Source organism: Leucopleurus acutus (genome assembly GCF_964270905.1).
Source record: "Leucopleurus acutus genome assembly, chromosome: 11".
Lineage (NCBI taxonomy): Eukaryota > Metazoa > Chordata > Mammalia > Artiodactyla > Delphinidae > Leucopleurus > Leucopleurus acutus.
Window position 1 is genome coordinate 21,787,148 of NC_139152.1, and position 24,690 is coordinate 21,811,837.

General features: G+C 39.5%; 1 protein-coding gene across 1 annotated transcript in view; it reads left to right on the plus strand.

Moving 5' to 3' along the window:
• The first annotated feature begins 2,153 nt into the window (after positions 1–2,153).
• The window catches only part of SSPN (sarcospan), a 46,715-nt gene continuing 24,178 nt past the window's right edge, over positions 2,154–24,690 (plus strand). Inside the window, exon 1 of the mRNA XM_082849661.1 lies at positions 2,154–2,660. Coding sequence (XP_082705787.1) covers positions 2,382–2,660 — 279 coding nt within the window. The 5' untranslated portion in view covers positions 2,154–2,381. The remainder of the gene's footprint in view (positions 2,661–24,690) is intronic.

The following is a 24,690-nucleotide window of genomic DNA, read 5'->3' on the forward strand; positions in this document are numbered from 1 at the left end:
AGATATAAATACTCTAAAGTGATGGGGTCATTTCTGAGTGGTTTCACTGAAATTTGTTGTAAGTGCTACCGAGGAGAGGTATGTGGGAATAAGAATAATCGGTTTTATTGATTTGTTCGGGGACTTTTGGCAGGGACCAAATCTACCTTGAGCATCCTTATTTTCTAGCACACTGTAGGTGCGTTAAAAATATCTCAAACGTGGACTGAGTTAAATTCTCCACATCCAAAGTGTGTGATAATCCCCGTAGGCACCGTTGTGATTAGCGAAGACTGGCTAGGGACTTCATATAAACGATTAAAAGAGCTTTTAAAAACAAATAGGGTCCATCAACAGATGAATGGATAAAGAAGATGTGGCACATATATACAATGGAATATTACTCAGCCACAAAAAAACGAAATTGAGCTATTTGTAGTGAGGTGGATGGACCTAGAGTCTGTCATACAGAGTGAAGTAAGTCAGAAAGAGAAAAACAAATACCGTATGCTAACACATACATATGGAATCTAAAAAAAAAAGGTTCTGATGAACCTAGGGGCAGGACAGGAATAAAGACACAGACTTAGAGAATGGACTTGAGGACATGGGGAGGGGAAAGGGTAAGCTGGGACGAAGTGCGAGAGTAGCATTGACATATATACACTACCAAATATAAAACAGATGCTTGTGGGAAGCAGCTGCATCGCACAGGGAGATCAGCTCGGTGCTTTGTGACCAGCTGGAGGGGTGGGATAGTGGGAACATATGTATATGTATAACTGATTCACTTTGTTATAAAGCAGAAACTAACACACCATTGTAAAGCAATTATACTCCAATAAAGATGTAAAATAAATAAATAACCATATTAAAAAAAAATCCCCGTAGGCACTGTTGTGATTAGCGAAGACTGGCTAGGGACTTCATATAAACGATTAAAAGAGCTTTTAAAAACAAATAGGGGGCTTCCCTGGTGGCGCAGTTGTTGGGAGTCCGCCTGCCGATGCAGGGGACGTGGGTTCGTGCCGCGGTCCGGGAGGATCCCACATGCCGCGGAGCGGCTGGGCCCGCAGGCCGTGGCTGCTGAGCCTGCGCGTCCGGAGCCTGTGCTCCGCGGCGGGAGAGACCACAACAGTGAGAGGCCCGCGTACCGTAAAAAAAAACAAAAACAAATAGGTCCATCGACAGATGAATGGATAAAGAAGATGTGGCACATATACACAATGGAATATTACTCAGCCACAAAAAAACGAAATTGAGTTATTTGTAGTGAGGTGGATGGACCTAGAGTCTGTCATACAGAGTGAAGTAAGTCAGAAAGAGAAAAACAAATACCGTATGCTAACACATATATATGGAATCTAAAAAAAAAAGGTTCTGATGAACCTAGGGGCAGGACAGGAATAAAGACACAGGCTTAGAGAATGGACTTGAGGACATGGGGAGGGGAAAGGGTAAGCTGGGACGAAGTGCGAGAGTAGCATTGACATATATACACTACCAAATACAAAACAGATGCTTGTGGGAAGCAGCTGCATCGCACAGGGAGATCAGCTCGGTGCTTTGTGACCACCTAGGGGGGTGGGATAGGGATGGTGGGAGGGAGACGCAAGAGGGAGGGGATATGGGGATATGTGTATACATGTAGCTGATTCACTTTGTTATACAGCAAAAACTAACACACCACTGTAAAGCAGTTATACTCCAATAAAGATGTTAAAAAAAAAATACATGTGAGAGAGTTCCCAATGAGCCCAGCATCTGTACAAATAGTAATTTCAAAAGCAAATTCCTCAGTGGGAAAAATACCTTGATTTGTCAGCAGGATCGCAGAATTTAAAAAGAAAGAGCCCATGCCTTTTTTGGAAAATAAAGAACAATTTAACTTCTGGAACTTCACAGCTTGGAGCCTAGCAACGCCTCTTTCGGATTAAATTTTCTACTAATTAAACTCAAATGATTTAAACATTCATCACCTTGCACTGCACCTCTCAGAAAACAAAAACAAAACCGAAAAAATCCTGGGGTTTGGAGTGGGAGACATACAGCACACACACACAGACACACACACACACACACACACACACACACACACACACGTACACAGACGTGCGCGCACACATACACACGCGCGCGCACACGCAGCCTGTCTAAAAGGCGCCTGGGTTTAGGAGGCGCGGGGCCACTCTTCCCAAGTCGGCGGGCGCTGTGTCCCGCCCGGCGAGTTGGCAGTTGGCGACCCCCCCTCGACTCCCCCGCCGCCGCGGGCTCCCCGTGGCCTTCGGAGGCTCGGCGAGTCGCTCCAAATGTTTGCCATATTTGTTCAGCCTCCGTAACTCGCCGAGCAGGGCCAGCGCGGCCCGCCCCGCGCCGCTCTCGCCGTCGCCCCCGCAGCCGCCATGGGCAGGGAGCGGCCGGGCCGCGGCGCGCGGAGCCAAGGGGGACCGCCGGCCGCCGACGCCGCGGGGCCTGAGGACATGGGGCCGAAGAGGGGCGCGGGGGCCCCCAAGGAGTGCGGGGAGGAGGAGGCCCGGACGTGCTGCGGCTGCCGGTTCCCGCTGCTGCTCGCGCTGCTGCAGCTGGCGCTGGGCGTCGCCGTGACCGTGGTGGGCTTTCTCATGGCCGGCATCAGCTCCTCCCTGCTAGTCAGGGACACTCCATTTTGGGCTGGGATCATTGTAAGCATCGAGTCTGTTTTGCCTGAGCGCGTTTGCCAGACAGGAATGCCACGCCGCATGGTCGAGTTACCACTAACCCACCTGCATGCACCCTTCCCCGGCTCCACGCCTCTAACTCGCCCTCTGCTTGGTGACCGATGCCCGCCGCCCCGGGTCTGCTCAGGCCTGGCGCGGCGGGGCTCGTGCCCTTGTCCTGCTTGTGGCTCCGAACGCCTCCGCCTCCGACAGGCCTGACCCTCACGCGCTAGAGCTGCGGAGGGAGGCACAGGCTGCTTACTTTGGTCGCACTGAACAGCCTCGATAACAACAGCAGATTCACTTCGGCTTTTTCTTTCTCCTCGCCCGCGGACCCCACCCTCGTCCCTACAGAAGTAGCAAAAAAGTGAATACGTTCATCCTGTAAAAGCAAGTTAGGAAAAATCCTGTACTTGGAGTGGCCACACTGGGTAGAATTGATTTTATTTTTTAAATCTGAGGTTCCGGTAGTAAGTTTATAAAACAGTGGTTGAAGGCAGGAAATGTGAATACAGCAAGCACAGCCTTAATCCACTGGAATCTAAAGTGGGATAAACCCAGGGTGCTGGCCGTGGCAGGAGCCTTATTTGGGACTCTGCTAATGGATGTACTGTTCAAAGCAGAACACTGCTCAGCTGTTGTGAGTTGAGTGTTTGGACACAGCATACTTGGCTTAATTAAACGGATTCTCTGACATGAAGTGGGTACCATTTATTGAGCATCTACTGTGGGCCTGTCCTGCTAGAGGCCTTACACGTATTATTTCTGATCCCCACATCAGCCTTATGGGATAGTTATTATCCTTCCATTTCTCAAATGAGAGAACCAAGGGCAAACCCACTGAAGGTCATGAGTTTCCAAAGTTGGCAAATCAACCAAGTTGATTCCTTTTAGCACCAGACTACATCTGCGTTTTCCTCATTGAGCCATGCTGCTCCCACATTTAGTTTGTAATTTTATTATTATAGTGCCTCGGGCTTACTAAAATCTCTTTCACGTGCATTATTTCATTTGGTCCCTGAAACAACACTTTGAGGTGGGAACTGTTATTCATCTGTGGACACGAGGAAGCAGGCTAAGAGAAGTTAAATGGCATTCTCAAAGCCCAGAGGTGAAAAGTGGTGGAGTCAGGTGAGACCAGAATCGACACCTCTGGCTCCTAGTCTCCCATTGCATCATTACTGCTATTACTGACCACAAGAACTGTATCTTTTAAAACAACCCTCAAAATAATTTTGGATCAGGGACAGATGTTAAAAACACCTGATTAAGTATGCATTGATGCAGGTATTTTCTATTTAAGATTATTCGAACTCCAAATTCTTGCAGAGTAATTTAAAACTTTTAATTTGTGTACTGAGAATTCCCATGAAATTATCATGATTGGAGTTTTCTAAATCAAGTGATTTTAAAAATAGCTTTTCACTAAGATATACTGGGTATTTTAGTCACTTCAATAACTGTTAACATACTCAGAGGGAAAAAAAGGTCTGTTCTTCAAGGCTAGGTGAATTCAAAGAAGAAAGGAATGAAACTTCTCATTCAGTGGTTTTGAATATCATTTACAAATGATATTCTTTCTTTATTTCAACTTTAAAAAGTCCAGTGCGAAAAAAGCAAATTAGGTGGGGAAAATTTGTCTTAATGTTTAAGACGGGAGCGTACAAACCTTGCAACTCTGAAATTTCATGAGCTCCTCGTAGGAGCATCACATGCTCCTAATTGCCCTTGGAAGCTCCTGGATATGGTGCAAAGAGCATTATCTGCAGCCAGTTCTCTGTTTGTTCCAGTTTTCTCGGTTATAATCTGGGATCCACTCGAAGTTTTCTTGTAGTGACATCTGTATTGATGATATCTGTAATCTTGTCTTTCAGCAGAGAGCATATGCAGAGCAGAGCAGTTAGTGGAGATGGCCTGAGACAAGAGAGGAGGGGCCCTAAGGAGTGGGCAAGGAGAATCTCATCCCAGCTGGGCCGGAGCTGCAGGCAACTTGTCCCCATCTCCCACAGACTCCGTGCTTGTTGTTCTCCTCAGGCCGTCTGTGGTTGGTCCTGGGGCGCTCTTCCAAGCTTTCAAGGAAGGGAAAAGGCAGGGAGGCCGGGTGGTGAAGTACAGAAGCGGAAACACTGCACCTGGTGTTGAGCTCCCGCCCGGGCATTATTCACTGAATAACTTGGGGCAAGTTACTTAACTTCTCTAGGCTTCTGTGTCTTCATTGATGAAATCAGAATGGTGGTAATAATTCCTCTCTCTTAGGGTTGTCCTGCGGAATAAAGAAATGAATACATGTTCTGATACTTAGAACAGTGCTGGCTCCCGGTAAGCGTTCAGTGAGTTCGCACTTTTTCTTAGCCATGAGTGGAGCAGTCACTGGTAGTGGCGCTCTTCGAAGTAGCAGTGGCTCTATTTTATCTCTAGTCACGCAGAACAGTCACTTTGGACTTGCTCCATTTCCCAGACCAGTTTGAACCCTGAAGAAGCTATCAGTTCGGCCGTCTCACCTTTCTCTGATCTGAGCCAAGTTACTGTTAGCAGTCTTAGTGGTATTAGATGAGTCCAGTACTTTCTGAATCTTTCTGGAGGATTATAAAAATTAACTTGGGGGAGAAGGGCCTCCTCAGGGTCATTTTCCCTAGGGACGTGGACTGAGTCTGGTCTGGTATATCCCCCAGGGAATACTGGAAAATTAGACCGAAACAGTACAGGTCAATCCCTGAGGCTGAGACAGAGTCAAACCTGTTTCCGGAATTTACGCTGAATTCAAGCAGGGCCCCCAGCCTGAGGCACCCGCCCCATCGACAGTTTGACGGCTTCACTCTTCTATTTCTGTTTATACTGGTTGCCTCTGATCATGTGACACTTACTTCATTTTACAAGGTTTGCTATCGCATTACTTTGGGATTTGGGTATCACCATTCCCATGATAGAATCTAGGTATATGGATAAATTTACTTCGGCAACTTCTTCTTGACCAATATCTGGGTGGCTTGATGAATATTCAGTGAAATTCTAGTTATAAAAAAAAGCCATTGGTAATCTCTAATCAGAGATTTATGTCCAGAGGAATTTTAGAACAACAAATAGGTTATTTCTTACCTACCTGTAAATATGACTCCTCTCACCCTCCATCAGAGACATGACTGAAGTCTTTTTACTTCAATCACAAAAGATTCCTGTAAAGGAAAAAGAAAAAGAATGGAGCTGCTCTGGAGACCGCGTAACCTGTAAAAGTGCCATTCTTCTCTCAAAATTCTTTCTACATGGCTTGAGGGTTGCAAGTCACTCCACAAGGACAGCACAAAGTGAAACAAGGTCTTTGAGGATGAACTTGGCTAGGGGCAAGGGATCCTAGGAAACAAAAGTTTGCATTTTATTCTGTTAATGGCTTGATTTAGCTGGGTAGAATAGACATGCAAGTTTGCGCGTCATTCCAGAATTCTTATTGATGAAAAAATGTGTAAGGATTGAAGAAATCTAAGAACTTTGGGGCCTTTACTTATTTCTTACTCAGATTAATACAATTTTGGTTTAGGTGAAGGATAACGTGTTTGAACTTTGGCTTATTTTTTTCATTTGGCAACATTTGTTGGGGATGTCTGACGAGCTAGGCATTGGTCTAAAAATAATGAATCATATGCAAGGAGGAGATCTCCAGAGACCCTGATGGACATGTGGCCTTATCTGACAGTAATGAATACTTCCGATTAAAAAATTTAACCTATGCAAATATTTTTAAAGTCCATTTACCTTTCAAAGTATTTCACTTACCGTGATTTATTTGCTTTGGCATTTCTCTCTGAAGTCAATTTAAGAGCAAACTCTTGCTTCTCTTCCCCAATGGGGATGGTGAGTGTTCGTTAGTTTCTTGGCCCTTGTAGGGAATATTCCCATGGAAAGTGGGAATTTATTTGCCTTATTGTCGCTTCTTTTAGTTTTCCTGACGCTTGCTCCATTGTTCCCATCCCCCATCCCCCTGGAATAAAATCCCTGAGATATATACTACAGTAATCACATTAGAAAGTTTAAGGAAAGAGCTTAAAGGGAAGAATATTTCCTTTCCTTAATGTCATTCATAAAACTTATCATATGAATCGGTAATGATTAAGAGTGCTGTCAGGAATTTCAATAACAGTTTTCATATGTTAACTTACTCTAAGGAATTCAAAATGCAGGTGTATTCGGATTTTTGAAATCTATTTTTAATCTTGACTTAATGGAAGGGAACATTGGGTGGTTATTTATTTTAAAAAGGAATACACCCTGAAATTCACAAGTAGATATATGACATATAGCAACTTATTATCCGCAATTTATAAGTGGAGAGACGGCGACATGATGGTTTGCCTAAATGATTTGATCATGGTTATGAAGAAAAACTGGAAGTGAAAGATTTGGCACTGGGCTTTTGGATAGACCCTAAAACAAGTCAAGAAGCAAAACAATGATGTCAATTTTCTATATATGTGTATTGACATTTGAGAATTTAATCTGGAATTATATTTTTAGGAATACATTGCATAGTAGTACATTATTTTTCATATTGGGGCTTTAATATGCTTCCAAAACTTAAAATTGCATCTCTAGTACCACTGGGAAATAATTTTGATTATAGCAACTGTCACAGGAGAGTTAGGGACTGAGGAGTGATAATCCCATGGCCTAACTCAGTCTCCACTGAGTACGTATAATAAGTAATGAGAGGATAATTATCTTATAGGTACATGAAGTTGTTGTAGTAAGTCTAGAAATGGAATGTGATTGGATTAATTTGGAAAAAAATTAATTTTAATAAGTGTATGAACACAAAAGGGAATATTCAAGAATTTGGTGACATGCTCTCTGAAAGAATTTTAGGAATACTGAATAAAGAGTAGGTAAAGTTAAGTTAATAATAAAACAACAAAAAAGGACTTCCCTGGTGGCGCAGTGGTTGAGAATCTGCCTGCTGATGCAGGGGACACGGGTTCGTGCCCCGGTCCGGGAAGATCCCACATGCCGCGGAGCGGCTGGGCCCGTGAGCCATGGCCGCTGAGCCTGCGCGTCTGGAGCCTGTGCTCCGCAACGGGAGAGCCCACAACAGTGAGAGGCCTGCGTACCGAAAAAAATATATATAAAAAAAATTAAAGAATAAGTAAAGTTGGAAAAAAATCATTAGATGCTTAGAATCATTAGGAGACTGTATTTTCACTTCTATTGCTAGCTTCATACTAAGCCAGATATGCAAAGGCCAACGGAATGCTTATACAATGAGGAAATTATCCCTGAATTTCCTTTCTCTTTTTAAAAAAGGAGGAGAAGGGACAGCTTCTGATATTTTTCAACCTGTATTATGGATATATTCAATCTCTAGAAACTTTTAATATTGACAATTATCATTTTGGTTTTATTTTTTTATGGTAGAAATAGTAGTGCGTAGAATTCGGGGATAATCAAATAAAAAGTAAAGCAATTAATTCTCTTTAAGTATATTATGTGTCCACGGGGCCATTATTTATCCCTGACACATAACGGTATCCAGTGTGTTAAACCAAACTCTATTCCATATTTGCCATTATTAGAGTTTCTGTTTGAACTTATGTATATCCATTTTTAAACTATGGTTTGAGAAATGACATACAGTTGTATTTTCCAATATAGAAAAGTTTATTGATAATGTTGAAAAGAACTAAGAGGTAATAATAAGGAGTGTGTTATTACTCTATTGTGGGCCCTTGGGTTCCAGAGATATTCAGAACGTGTTAACTTAGCATTATTGAGATATGTTATTTCATGTTATAAAATGACTGCAGGATCTAAAAAAGAAAGAAGTCACGTGACTTACTTTGCGTTCCCCTAACTTGAATAAATTAGGACAAATTAGCATTGATGTGGCTGAATGCTAGATGCCAATATTACCATCCTTACCTTCTACGAAGAAAGCAATGGCATAGGTTTCCCTAATATTTGGTCCAGTAGTTTTATAGATTGCCATTATGATGTCCGCTTTCAGTTTGGTCTGAGGAAATGGATATTTTCTGGACTTTTTCTTCCCATTAACCTTGTCCATGACATTTCTATTAAGGGTGTTCTTTAACTGGGTCCACTTGCCTGTGTTGTACCCTGAAGGGTTGGCATCAACATTAAAGGATACACACAACATAATGTGAGGAGTTCAGTGTGCATATTTCTATGTTGCTGTAGGATAGGAATGGAATCTAGTCATTAAACTTTAATTAGATACCATTTCACTGCAAAGTACAGTTCAGTTTTAGGACTTAGATCCTGGCAAACTAGAGAAATGCTGCTCAGAAGAGCCCATTAAAATCCAGGGTTGGATTCAAGTCTAGGTTTATACAAGTCTAGGTTTATTACAATGAGTTCATAAGCTGAAGGTGATCTTCTTTTAAAAAATGGATGTTGGGAACAGTATTTGTAGCATAAACTATAGAAAAGCCTATTTCAGAGGCTTGTCCTCTTTCAGATGGTTTGGATGCTACCTCAGATCTCAGTGTATTGAGATAAAATTTGGCAGGAGTAACTGTTAGATGACTGAGGGAGGCAGCTGACTCGATCACCCTGGTAGATTTTAAAATTCATATGTGTACGCTTCCACACACAGCAATAACTAAAATACATTTTCCTTTCTGTCTCAGCCTGCTCCAGTATGGTGGGTTCTAGTGAGGGGCTCTCTTCCCGGCTTGCAGATGACCACCTTCTCACTACGTGCTCACGTGGTCCTTCCTTGGTGCATGTGCCTGGAGAGAGGGAGGGATCTCGCTGTCTCCCTCTACTTCTAAGGTCACCAGTCTTGTAGGATTAGGACCTCCCCCTTACAACCTCGTTTAACCTTAATTACCTCCTAAAAGGCCTGTCTCCAAACACAGTCACATTGAGGGTTAAGGCTTTAACATGTGAATTGGGGGAGGGTGTGCCTAATTCAATCCATAGCCTTGTCAGTAAGGAATATCAATTTGTACAGCCACCTCAGTGATTCTTAAGTGTGTTTCTCAGCTGATTCAGGAAGGCCCTGTGGCTTTCATGGAACGGCTACAAGCCGGAATGTTTCTGATGAGGGTTCTGAACCAGTAAGCTGACACTTGGCAGTGCGGCGGGGTGGCGTGGCTCAGGCCCATGCCTGTAGTGAAACATATGGAGGAGGGTGTTTTCAGTGCATTTACGGATTGCTTCTTTTGTCAAATTTCAGTAGAAATAAAATCAAGTAGATTTAGCCGGTGCCTACAATTCCAAGGGTAGCTTAGGCGTTTCATCTGTTGCCTTAGCTTTAAGGCTTAGGACCCGCCATTTAGTAAATCTCTGCCTTTCTTGGCTGCTTCTGGAGTGAGTCGCTATCAGGATCTAGCTACATGACACCTTGGCCTCCGAGGCAAGAAAATGAGGGTGGCTGACTGAGCCCTGCTGGTGGCGGATGCTCAGATTTTCAGCAATTAGATGAGCCCTCTGGCCTCTGGGAGCAGTGATCTCAGGCTTGGTCTTTCTAGAACTCAAGGGAAGCCCGCTCTCAGGTCTCCTTTGTAATATGCAGCTGATGCTTTCATTTTTGATGATGGTTCTGAAAAGTAGATGAACTCTCTTTGTTCTGTGGAATGGGTCAAAATAAAACCCTGAGGGCGCTCCCACCTGGGGCCTCATGCTGTCACAGCCTCCAGGACAAGCATGCAGCTCCTGGTGGATCCTCCTTAGGTACACTGTCAGGGCTTCTCGTTTGATCCTGTTTGTCCAGCTTAAAACCCCTAAAACTTCTAAGGGTCTCTGCTTTACTTTAACAAGCGCTGCACAAATCCAAACCATCCCAGAGGGGAAAACTAGAGAAGACTGAGTAGAACCATCCAATATGCCACCTTTTGGTCCAATCCGAGTCCAAAATGAGTAGCAAACAAAAGGCAAGGAAGGCCACGGTTCCAGACACAGGCTGGAATATCGCTGGTTTGCTTTTTGAGCATATTTAAAGTTGATGCTCTCTGATCTAAGGTTGCTAAGCAACATCCGCTGCCTAACACAGTCATGAACGTGAGTGTTTCAGTGCTGTGTTTCCTCACCCTGGCCAAAGGCTGGTAAGTGACTGGCTGTTAGAAAGCAAATGGTTTGCTCACAGATAAGCATTCTCACATCCTGCTGAAGAAGTTCGGTTGGGGCTGCTTCTGTTGCTGCAGAAATGAGCAACTCCCCCTGGCTGGGAGAGGCTGCGGAAACCTCGAGGATGCTGTTTTATCAGCATCCCACTCAACTGTTGTTGTGAAAGTGTTTGATTCAGCATTCACTGTAATTAGCCATTAAAATCCCATTAAGATACGTTGCTATCAAGACCTCTCTCTTGTGTGGAAGATAATGACAGGTGAGGAGAAAAGAGGGGGACTTGCTAGTGTGTTAACTAGACCCTAACTAGGGAGAGAATTTTCGCTTTATTGCTAGGGAAAAACATAACACTTACCAGCTTCCTTCTAAAGTATCAGGTGTGGCACACATATCAGGCCATTACCTGTGCCATTTAGCTGTGCCAGGAAAGCTATAAAAGGGGCCTTTTCCAAGATAAGGGAAACAGCATTTCAGCCTTCATCCTTTCTGTTGGAGGATGGAGGGTGCTCGGTTATGGAGATGAACACAGGGCGACCGTCCCCGCCTCAGTGAAGCGGTGCAGCGTCAGAGGCAGCAAAAGGGCAAACTAGGTCTCCGTAAGGTGGACACTTTATAATCAATGCAAAATAACTGCTCCATGACTGCATACTGATGGAAGACAGAATTCAGCCATTTTAGTGCACGTTCAGTAAGTTTATGCATGTCTCTCGTGCACTCGCTACTCAGATTCTGAAACAGAAGGATCAAACCCACGCAGGTTGGCTTTGTCGCATAATCTTTTCATGAACAAGTGGTTTGGGATGCCTATGAAAGAGTTTCCATCTAAGTTAAGGACTGTGAGACCAAACATAATTTTAAAAATGAACATAGTGTGACCGTAACTATTGTGTTCAAGAACCCTCGATAAATACTCATTCAGTCACCGAATCTAGTGCGTCACAAAGTTTTCCACCTGGAGACCTCCCTGAAGCCTCGCTCCCCTTCTCCCCATCCTCACACACACATCACAAAAAGCTCAGTGTCTAGCTAACCCATGTTGCCATGGAAGGGAAGAGAGGAAATGCGGAAGAGGCTGCAGGCTGCCTGGGGACACTAACCTCATGATGAAAAGGACAAAAAACTTTTTAAAGAAGTAATGTTACTATATATTACTTAATGGTTCATTATATCCTTTGTGTATGTGTGTGGTTTTTTTTTGGTAAAAAGTGCTCTTAATTAGAAAAGCCACTTGATAATATTTTTTAAAGATTGAACAGGATGGTTCTCTCATTTACACTCCTGTTATAATTGAATTTATATTGATTTACTGTATAATTTCTATATACTGTACCATTTCATCAAATTCTATTTATTGTACTGTTTCAGATAGATGGACCCAGGAGTATTAACGTAGAATTATCTGCACAATCATTTCTGAAGTGGGACCTAATTTGAGAACCTACTTAATTATGCCTGAATCATAAAATTCAGCCTATCTCTATACCTCTGGAGTAGGCTAAATCCACATTTATAAGATTCCTTTCCCTTCTGAGAACTCCAAAAATTTTTAAGTGAAACAAATGAATTGTCGTAGTTTATTTTTCCCACAAATAGGTAGCACTTCTACCCCTCATGTTGATTCATGAGAAATGCTGAAACACAATTTTGTTTCTTTTATATTCTTTGAAAATGGATTACTTTGCAAAAGTAGGTACTTATAGAACCTATTGATGATTAGTTTCTGATAAGATACCACAAGAGTAAGTTAGGTGGTTGATGAGCCACAGAACAGAAGTCTATCAACGAAAGAGGACCTACTTGTAAAACAGAAACCTTTCACATCTAGCCATTCTCCCTGTGTCTTTCCATACGCCAAGTGCGTCACTCCCAGGAGCTGTGTCTGGGAGAGGGCACACACACACACCACCAGCTACGATACAGTTGAAAAAACCAAGTGTTAACTTGGTGCCCTAAAGAAGGTGGCACAGAGGAAGGTGTGATTAATCCTGTCCGGGGAGGATCAGAAAAGGCAAGGAGAGGGGGCCTGAAACTGCAGGAGGGGCTTCAACTTTGGAATAAAACGCATGTGGGTAGAATCCCAGATCTACCATTTTGAAAAAATTTAGGTTATGATTTTTATTTTTATTTTTGTGTGAGTTTGAACAAGTATGGGCAATTCTATACAATCCTATGATTTTAATTATGAAAATTTCTAAGTATATAATAGCATAGACAGAATAATAAAGCAGCCTCAGGTTCATCAAGTTTTAATATTTTGTCATAATTGTTTTCATTTTTTTAAGAAAGAAAACATTGCAATATATTGAAGTCGCCTGTTTCCTTTCTTAATCATATTCTCCTACCCCATCCTCCTTCTCCAGAGGTATCTACTATCCTGAATTTGATATTTGTCATGCCTATGAAAGTTTTCATACTTTTTATATGTATATATCCGTAACCAATAATTAATGTTGTTTTCAATATTTTAAATTTTATATAAATGGTAGCATAATATTATGTTTTTCAATATTGTTTTTGAGATTTATTTATAATAGTTCATGGATATCATTCATTCATTTTTGCTATACTATATTTCATTATAGGAATATACAACAATTAATTTATTCATTCTCCTGTTGATGAAAATTTAGGTTGTTTTCAAAAGATTATTTTTTTCTTGCACTTACAAACAGTGAGACAATGGACATTCTGTTCCATGGCTCTCTATGCATGTATTTCAAAGTTTTTAAAGGAATATTCCTAAGAATTGAATGATTGGGTCTTAAGATATAGGCATTTTCAACTTATTAGATATCGCCAAATCAGTACCGCAAACCCAAAGTTGTACAAATCTATACTCCAGTAAGTCAGAATTTCCACTGATCTTCATATATGCCAACTTTTGTTACTGTCAGACAATTTTAATTTTTAAAAAAAATCTTTTATTTTTTTAATTAACAAGTTTTAATACAATTTTGAAAGGTTACTTTCCATTTACAGTTATTACAAAATACAGGCTCTATTCCCCGTGTTGTACAATACATCCTGGAGCCTATCTTACACCTAATAGTTTGTGCCTCCCAACCCCCTCCCATATTGCCCCTCGCCCCACACTGGTAACCACTAGTTTGTTCTATCTGTGACTCTGCTGCTTTTTTGTTATATTCATTAGTTTGTTGTAGTTTTTAGATTCCACATATAAGTGATATCATACAGTATTTGTCCTTTATCTTTCTCTGACTTATTTCACTTAGCATAATGCCCTTCAAGTCCATCCATGTTGCTGCAAGTGGCAAAATTTCATTATTTCTTATGGCCAGGTAGCAGGCAATTTTAGCTTTTGCCTATCTTATTTGTATGCAATGATATCTTATTTTAATTTATATTTTTCTGATTACTGATAGAGTTGAACATATATGTTTATTGACCATTTAATTATGTTTTCAATCCTTTATTTATTCAACAGATGTTTTCTATGAGTTGTTTTTCTCCTACTTATTGATTTATAAGATTTATTATCTTTGTTACTTAGCCTTTGTGGTTTTAGGTACTGCAAATATCCTCTCCTAGGTGGTATCATGTCTTTTACTTTTGTTTATGGTGGCTTTGTTGAGGAAAAGATTTAATTTTAATGTATTTACCTATATTAATCTTTTTATGGTATATGCTTTGATATATTTTAAAGAAATCTCCCCCTACTCCAAGGTCAGAAAGATATTTTTCTATATTGTTTTCTGAAATGTTGAAGGTTTGCTTTTGTATTTATATCTTTAATCTAAGTGGTCTACTTTTTGCATATGGATGTGAGATAATGTCCATATTTTATTTTTGGAGTGTTGTCTTAGTACCATAAATAATCAGTACTTTCACACTGATCTGCTATTTCTATTTATCATCTATCAAGTTTCCATATTAGATTTGAGGAGTGTGTCTGTGATCCTCTTCAATCCCATTGTTTTTTCTGTCACTCTGCTGATATCACACTGTCTGTATTAAAATAGCACTATAATGCATCTTGTTATAAAGGTGATGGCATAAGCAGCTCACCCCCCCGACCCCCATCTTCCCCATATCCCCTGCACTGGAAGGCAAAGTCTTAACCACTAGATCACCAGGGAAGAATATAAATTCTATATATTTTAGAATTGGCTTCTCAAGTTCCAAGAAAAATACTTTTGGTATTTTCATTCAGTTTGTACCTTCTGTGCAAGCAAAGAATACCTCACCAGTTATTAGGGTTTTCTCTAATGTCTTTTTTGCTTATCGTTTGATTATTGATTTCAACTGAATTGCTTTGTGCTCAGTTCATGTGCTTTCCATACTCTCAATTCTTTGATATTATATGAGACTTACTTTGTGATCTAGTATGTGACTAATTTTTATAAACATTCCATTTATGCTTGGAAAAAAATGTGGATTTCCTCATTTTGAAATTTACAGTTCTGTATTCAATCTAAAAATCAAGCTTTTTAATCAGGTTGTTGAATTTTCTATATCCTTACTAATATTTTTCAGCTTGATCTAAAGATTACTGAGAGATGTGTATTCAGATTTCCCAACATTAGATGAATCTATTTCTCCTTGTTTTCTTCCCATTTTCATTAAACATTTTTAATCTACTTAATGACTACATACAAGATAATGATTATAAAATACTTCTTTAGTCTTAGATTAATAGCTATCTTCTCCCATTAAAAAATATATATCATTCCATTGTTTCCTGACTTCAGTTCTTGCTGCTAAGCAGTTTGGTAAATATCTAATTGTTTTTCCTTTATAGATAACATGCCTCTTTCCTCTGGTTGCTTTTCTGGTTTTCTTTTTGTTTTTGACGGTGCTGTAGTTTAGCTCCAGTGTGCCTATGTGTGGATTTGATTATATGTTTCCTGAATCTAAGATTTTTGTGTCTTTCATCAATTTTGAAAAAAATTCAGCCATTATTTATTTTTTCCAAGTATTGTTTCCCTCTTCTCTTTAGTCACTTTGCCTGGAACTGCTATCAGTTGTATGTTTGGACATTCTTGTTTTATTTTCCTTATTTCTCAACCTCTCTATTATGTTTCTTTTCTTTTTTAAAAAATATTTATTTTACTTATTTATTTGGTTGTGCTGGGTCTTAGTTGCGGCAGGCGGGCTCCTTAGTTGCGGCTTGCCAGCTCCTCAGTTGTGGCATGTGAACTCTTATTTGTGGCATGCATGTGGGATCTAGTTCCCTGACCAGGGATCAAACCCAGGTCCCCTGCATTGAGAGCGTAGAGTCTTAACAACTGTGCCACCAGGCAAGTCCCTCTATTATGTTTCATCTCCCTGTGTCTCTCTGTGCTGTATTTTAGGTTATTTCCTCAGATATACCTTCTAGTTTACTATTCCCCTTTTCAGTTGACTTTAATCTGCCTGTTACTTGTCCAGGAGTTTTTAATTCCAATGATTTTATTTTTCATTTCTAGAACTCCTATTTTGTTGTTATTGTTGCTTTTTTAATATATTCCTGGTATCTTCAAAAGTGCCCTGCTCTTTATTCGTGTTTTCAATTCCTTCTTTCACATCTGTTTATTTTGAATGTACTTTTTAATATGTTTAGTTATTTATTCAAATATGTTCACAGTAGATGATTATGTAAAAGAATAGTTACAAATCACATATATAATATAAAATCATTTTGCATTTTGTAAACAAATAATATAGTTATATATTGAATGTACTTTTTTTTTTTTTTTTGGCGGTACGCAGGCCTCTCACTGCCGTGGCCTCTCCCGTTGCGGAGCACAGGCTCCAGACACACAGGCTCAGCAGCCATGGCTCACGGGCCCAGCCGCTCCACGGCATGTGGGATCTTCCCGGACCGGGGCACGAACCCGTGTCCCCTGCATCGGCAGGCAGACTCCCAACCACTGCGCCACCATGGAAGCCCTGAATGTACTTTTATAGGCTCTGTTTGTTAGTTCTGCTATTTGAAATTCATGTGGCTTTAATTCTGAGAGAGAGAGAGAGAATGTGTGTGTGAACATGCATACAAGCTTATATGCGCGTGAGTGCTGGCCTTCCCTAATGAATTGATTTTTCATATGTTTGCTATAATTAGTCTGTGAGTTCATTTTCTAAGAGCATTTATATGTGATAATTCGGTGTGGGCTATTTGAGGATGTAACCCTTCCAGATGGTCTGTCTTGCCAAGTGTCCCAATGGTATGATCCAAGAGCCACCTTTTCTTAAATTTACCTATTTATTAGGGAAAATTTCAAGCATACTCAAAAGTAGATAAAATAGTACAATGAATGCCTGTGGTCCCATCACTCAGCTTCAATAATTATTAAGTGATGATCAATGTTGCTTCATTTGTATATTCCTGTACTCCTTCCATACTCACACACCACACACTGGATTATTCTGAAGTAAATCCTGGATATTATATCATTTCATCTATAAATATTTCACTCTGTAAGTCAAAAGATGAAGACTAAAAAATAATCAAAATAGCAATCACACCTTACAAGTTAACAATTTCTTAATAGGTTCAAATCAGAGTTCAAATATTCATGATTAACTCATGAATATTTCTTCACAGTTTGTCAAAATAAGGATCCCAGTAAGATCCACGAACTGCAATTGGTTCATATATTTCTTATATCTCCTCTTCTCAAAGATTTACCTATTCTCTCTTCTCTCTCTCTCTCTCTCTTCTTCCCTCCATCCTTCCCTCTCTCTCCCTCTTACAATTTCTTTGTTGGAAAAAAACAGTTGTTTTTTTTTTTCAGGACTGTGCAAGTAGCAGAAAACTCTCAAAACCTCTACCCCACCTCATCAGCTGAGACAGAACAAGTTTCTTGATAAATTTTAGTGCTAGTGGATTAATTATTTTCTAGTAGCCATTTAGGGTATAGACGTTTAAGGGTGTAGCCACTTAGGGGCCTACATTTATGCCATGGGCTTGGTTCCACCCTTAGACTATAGAAGCTCAGTGCATTTGAAAGTGTTTTTTGGGAGAAGGGTTTCATATAATTTAGTCCTTAATATTATGCAGAAGTGGAACCTCTTAATGCTTTAAAAAATCTTCTTTGGATCAACTTGAAAGTTTCTTAACCTCTCTAAGTGACAGTGTTCTATAAAATGAGGTACATTTTTTTTTTTCCTATTTCACTGTTTTACGGAATAAATGAGCTAATGTATACAAAGTGGGTAATGCAAAAAGGGTACCCTTTCTGGGTAGAGAAGATCTTTGAGCAGAGTTTGAAGAATGAATATTACTGGATTCAAAATGGTTGAAGGAAGAGTAGTATACCAGGATGATAAAGAAGTAAAAGGACATTTTAGCTCAAAGACACAATTCTTGTCCTATGACTATTAAGCCCAATTTTTATCCATAACCAACTTCATTGCTCCACAATTCTTTTGTTTGTGCTAATTCAATCTTTTGAGGGTGTAACTGCAAAATTCCCAGCAGTTCCTATAAAATATGTATCTTAGCATAGTTATGCAAATCTGCATTGTAATATTAAAGTAAAACCCAAACCAAAGGGATTCTACTTGAATGTCTGCACGATAAGTCACGCACTAGGATAGGTGTCGGATTTTTCTCTCTGTTTCCTGTAAGTGATTTGATGAAACACTCAGTTGTGAGATTCATTGGTTTAAAATTATGAGCTGGGCTTCCCTGGTGGCACAGTGGTTGAGAGTCCGCCTGCCGATGCAGGGGACACGGGTTCGTGCCCCGGTCCGGGAAGATCCCACATGCTGCGGAGCGGCTGGGCCCGTGAGCCATGGCCACTGAGCCTGCGCGTCCGGAGCCTGTGCTCCGCAATGGGAGAGGCCAACAACAGCGAGACCCGCGTACCGCAAACAAACAAACAACAAAAAAAAATTATGAGCTATTTGCAATCGTTTTCAAGCAAGGTTTTTGAAACTTAGGAATTGTAGCAACTTTGCACTGGCACATCTCTTGCAGATCTCGTTAGCTTTCCAGCCTTATCTTGGCAGGAACATCAAGGGAAGCGCACTATATCCATAGGATTTAAGGGATTCAGGCTCCCTTCATCCAGCTGCTGGTCACAAGTTCCAACTCCTTTTTATCAGTTCCATCAGGATAGTTTTCTAGTATCTTCTAAAGCAACATAGGAGGTATAAGTGAACATCTGCAAGACACAATGTGTGCTAAGAAATAGGGCAGTCACTTTGTCCTTCGCGCTCTTTTTGTGTTTATACAACAGATCTGCCTAAACTACACAGCAACGCAAAGTACAATGCAACATTGGTTAAAATATTTTTAAATACATATATAAAGTCTATCTTTCTATATATCATGAATTATACATATATAATCTTTCTATATGTAAAGATAGATTATATATAAAGATATATAGCTATATTAATATGAAAATAAAGATATAGATATAAAATTCTGGTTATTGGATAGTTTCAAAGCATGATAAAACCTACCACTTGGAATTAGAAAGGTTGTATTTTACCAAACAAAGGACTTCGGTCTGGTATGTAAGTGCTTCTTAACGCTCCATACTTCTTGACCAACCAATCAGACCTTTTGTCACAGCAGAGCAGGTGAATCCATTCTCTGCTGCTGGCAATTGCATGAGTAATAATGTTCTGAAGTTCCTGAAGTGGCCTCATAAGTTCTTAGAAATTGTATTTCTTTTTTTTTTTTTTTTTTTTTTATACACGGGCCTCTCACCGTTGTGGCCTCTTCTGTTGCGGAGCACAGGCTTGGACGCGCAGGCTCAGCGGCCATGGCTCACAGGCCCAGCTGCTCCGCGACATGTGGGATCTTCCCGGACTGGGGCACGAACCCGTGTCCCCTGCATCGGCAGGCGGACTCTCAACCACTGCGCAACCCGGGAAGCCCTAGAAATTGTATTTCTACAATTTATTTTCCAAAGCGATCTAGATTTAAGAAAGTTCTAGGTGATGATAGGCCTGCTTTTGTTTTTTAATTTAATTAATTAACACATAAATCATTAATTTTGATTCAGTTGGAATGTCTTTACATACTCATATATGAAAAGTCCATAGAGTTACAGTCATTGGACATAGATCTGTCAGGTATCAACTCCTCAGGCAAAAGGACAATGATAATAAAAAAGGAGAAGAAAAAGTTTGAAGGGATGTTATAGATGAGCTCAACTTAGGTGTGGTTCAGCAAGTGTCTTTTCTCCTTAGACTCTGCAAAGAAATAATTTTCTGTGAGAGAATTTGTCATCTAGAATTACCTTTGTGCTGAGAAATTTTGACCTGGATCTCTACCAGCTTCTTTAAAAAATAATCTTAACTTGCAAACTAAAGATTCCAAATTGTTCCCTCCAAGAAATATGTAGAAATGCACAGATGGGGATGTATGTCATAACCCAAACTCTTCCTGGGCCAGGCGGAATTTAACCCTTAGATGAAGAGACTATTTCTGTACTACAGCTCTTCATTGGCAACTTTTACTCTAATGGAAAAATAAAAATAGAAAGAGTAGAGCAATGAAGCTCTGGGGTTGTAGATTCCTAAGGCAGATGGAAAGGCATTGAATATCTTCCTAATATATTATAGGCCAAATAAAACACTCCTTAGCAAAACTTACTATCTATAAAAAGTTGTTGCTAGCTACAGTTTTATTTGTAGTAGAAAAGAAGCTGCTATTTTGGGCTTAGTTTAATAAAAACCAAGAAGAAACATTTTTTCAAAATTATGATTAGTGTTCTAGGTTTTAATGCTTATACTGATGTTTGTAATGTTTAGAGACAGATTGTTGCAGTTTACCCCTCATCTTTTTTTTTCTTGTTGAAATTTATTTTTATTGAAGTATAGGTGATGTACAATATTATGTAAGTTACAGGTGTACCAAATAGTGATTCACAACTTTTAAAGGTTATACTTATTATAAAATATTGGCTATATTCCCTGTATTGTACAATATATCCTTGTAGCTGATTTTATACATAATAGTGTGTACATTGTAATCCCCTACCCCTAGATTGTCCCCTCCCCACCTTGCCACTGGTGACCAGTAGTTTGTTCTCTATATCTGTGAGTCTGCTTTCTTTTTGTTATATTCACTAGTTTGTTGTATTTAGATTCCACATATAAGTGATTATCATATAGTATTTGTCTTTCTCTGACTTATTTCACTTAGCATAATACCCTCCAAGCCCATCCATGTTGCTGCAAATGACAAAATGTCATTCTTTTTTATGGCTGAGTAGTATTCCATTGTGTGTGTGTGTGTGTGTGTGTGTGTGTGTGTGTGTGTGTGTGTGTGTGTGTATCACATCTTCTTTAACCTTTCATCTGTTGATGGACACTTAGGTTGTTTCCATATCTTGGCAATTGTATTTAATGCTGCTGTGAACACTGGGGTGCATGTATCTTTTCAAATTAGTGTTTTTGTTTTTTTCACGTATATATACCCAGGAGGTGGAATTGCTGGATCATGTGGTAGTTCTATTTTTAGTCTTTTGAGAAACCTCCATAATGTGTTCCACAGTGGCTGCACCAATTTACATTCCCACCAGCAGTGTAGGGGAGTTCCCTTTTCTCTACATCCTTGCCAACATTTGTTATCTGTGTTCTCTTTGATGACAGCCATTCTGACGGGTGTGAGGTGATACATCATTGTGGTTTTGATTTGCATTTCCCTGATAATTAGCAATGTTAAGCATCTTCTTATGTCCCTGTTGGCCATCTGCATTTCCTCTTTGGAAAAATGTCTATTCAGGTCTTCTGTCCATTTATTGATTGGGTTGTTTGTTTTTTTGATGTTAAGTTGTATGAGCTGTTTATATATTTTGGATATTAACCCCTTATCCACCGTATCATTTGCAAATATTTTCTCCCATTAAGCAGGTTGTCCTTTCATTTTGTAAATGGTTTCTTCATTGTGCAAAAGCTTTTAAGTTTGATTAGGTGCCATTAGTTCATTTTTGCTATTATTTCCTTTGCTTTAGGAGACAGATCCAAAAAAATATTGCTACAATTTATGTCAAAGAGTGTTCTGCCTATGTTTTCCTCTAGGAGTTTTATGGTTTCTGGTCTTACATTTAGGTCTCTAATCCATTTTGAGTTTATTTTTGTGTATGGTGTTAGGGAGTGTTCTAATTTCATTCTTTTACATGTAGCTGTCCAGTTTTCCCAGCACCACTTATTGAAGAGACTGTCTTTTCTCCATTGTATATTCTTGCCTCTTTTGTTGTAGATTAAGTGACCATAAGTACGTTACTCTCTCATCTTGATGTTCAATTCTGCCATAAACTCTGGTTGATTTGGAACCTTTATTTTTACATGCCTATCACTTTTGGAACTTCCTATTAATATCTGTACACTAAGTCTGGCTGAAACAATTTCACTTTTTTTAAAAAAAAGTAATATTAATTTTGGATCTGTTATGGATAGAAAATATTTTTAGCTGAATGGCATTTTGTTTTCAGAAATTAAATGCTTATCTTTGTAAAGCAACAATAGTGTTATCAGAGAAACATATACAGCTTGGTATGTTTACCAAGATTGGCATTTCCTGAGTAGTGGATAATAAACAGTCTTGTAGCAGAAAGGAAAAGACTCAGAAAAAGAAGTTTTATAACTCTCAGGTGTTTACAAATTGTTTATGTTAACATTATTAGAGAGAGTTTTGAATAGTGGGTCCTTGCTATGAAAGCAAAAGTAGCCCAAGTCTCTCAATGAATCGGTTCATTTATTTGACAAATTAGTATTGACTGCTTCATATGTGCTGGTACTATAATAAGCCTTCTACACATGCTGTCTTATATAATCTTCACAGCAATTTATGAAGTAGGCACTGTGGTTATCATCCCACAGATGATGAAACTGAGGCTCAAAGAGGTTAATTTGTCCAAGGCCAAAAGCAAAAAAGTGGTGGAGGTGGGTTCTGAACCTAAGTCTGTCAGTTCCAGAGCTAAGATATACTGCCCCAGTTTCTATCCTTTGGATGCAGCCCATTTTGCTGTAAACCTTTTTGTAGTTACCCTCTGTTGCCCCTTCTCTGGGGTCACGGATGTGTTCTCTTTTATAGAGCCTGTGAGGTCTTAGACAGCTTATAGTGGATATGTGTTGTTGGAATAACAATCAACAAGGTTCTCATAAGAAACAATCTTGAGTCTACCATCTTTTCTTAAGGGGTTGCTAGGATTACCAATTCCTTTTTTAGGGAGAACATATCACCTTAAGGATTTATTGTTTGTATTTTGCTATTTACTATATGTCATGTTTGTGTGAAAAAGAAGCTACGATGGTAAGTGCTATGCTCTCCATAACTCTTCTCAACGACTGATACATTATATTTCTACTTATTCGTTTGTTTACGGTCTGCCTCTCCACTTTAAAGCATTGGTGCTATCAAGGCAGCGACTTTTGTCTCTTCTGTTAACTGTGGTATCTCCAGAGTCTCAAAGAGTTTCTGGCACATGGTAGGTACACAATGAAAACTTTTTAAATGAAGAGAATGAGATTACTTCTAAGATGTGAGAGAGGGCTACCTTTATATATATTACTCATTTCAGCTCAAATTTCAGAGTAAGTTGTATTGGCACAGTTTGAGGTCATATGAGATGGAAAAAATAATACCTACTACCATCCCAGGCACGTTACTTATGCTCCTTAAATTATTATTTTTTCTATTTTATACATGATGAGACTGAGTCTCAAAGGCTGTGTCCCATTCCCTCAGCTTGGACAGTGTCTGGATCTCAAAGACTGGTCTTCCCACCTCAGGACGAGGGCTTCCTGCCATCCCACACAGGAGAGGAGCAGATGATGGAAAGTTATCCAAATTTCTGCAGTTCTCACTTCATGTATTAGGGCTGTCCAGATTCCTCCAGAGAGGTGACCGGGGTGTATAATGGTTAAGGGCCAGCTCTGTACTCGGACACATACAGTTTAGAGTTCTGTATTTGCTAGTAACCTTGAGCATAAAACCTTTCTAAGCTTAGTTTCATCATCTATAAAATGGGCTAATAACAGCGACTACGTCAAGGATTTTTATGAAGACCAAATGGGATAATTTACAAAGAGAGCTTAGTTTAATGCCTGGCACGTAAAACTGCTCAATATTAGCATTAAAATGTCAAACCATCTAGACTTGTTAATTCGTTTTTCTTACATAAATATAAAGACCACACCAAGTATCCATTGGTGCTAATAAAAAGTAGACTATGCGATATTTGTAACCAAGACAGTAGGTGTGTTATCAATTCTAAACCTGTTTAAGTTGGTAATACATTTCTGACCCCTGAAATATACTCTAAATTTGGCCTACTGTAATAAATGTATGAGTGACTCTAATTGCAATAATAATTATGGTAGTAATCACTACCAGTTATTCTCCAGCTATTTGTTAAGGTATTATACTATACCCTTTACTTGCATTATCATTAATCCTTGAATTAACCATCAAAAGAAGGCCTTATTGTTTCCATTTCATAGATAAGGAAACCAAGGCTAAGAAGAATTAAATTGCTTTGTCCAAGACATTTAGTTAGTAAAGCAGCAGTTCAAGCTTCAGGCTCTAAAGCCCACATTTTTTCCACTATGCCACACTGTCTCCTTGACTGTAGTTCTAGACTTGGTTTTAACAAAATTAAAGAAGCAGTAACCACCAGTTGAGTGAACTGTTACTTGATGTTTCATGCTTTTGAGAGTTATTTTTACCTTTCTTACCTCACCTGATTAGAGTATTTTTTAATCCTATTATCTTGCTTTTACCTTAAAATGCGACTTAAAATAATAATAATTAATAATAATAATAAATGTGGGGAGGGATGACTTCAACATTCTACCATATTTAAATCTTATCTGATTAACACCAAACTTTTTGTTGTCTTTAAAAAGTAATGCACAACAGGGAAAAGACAACACAGTTGATTCAATGTCCCTTACATTACAGAAAGCATGAGAGATTTTGATGAGTGACCAGGAGGGAGGGATTTGAATGAGCTGCTGTGGGCTGCCCATTTTTACA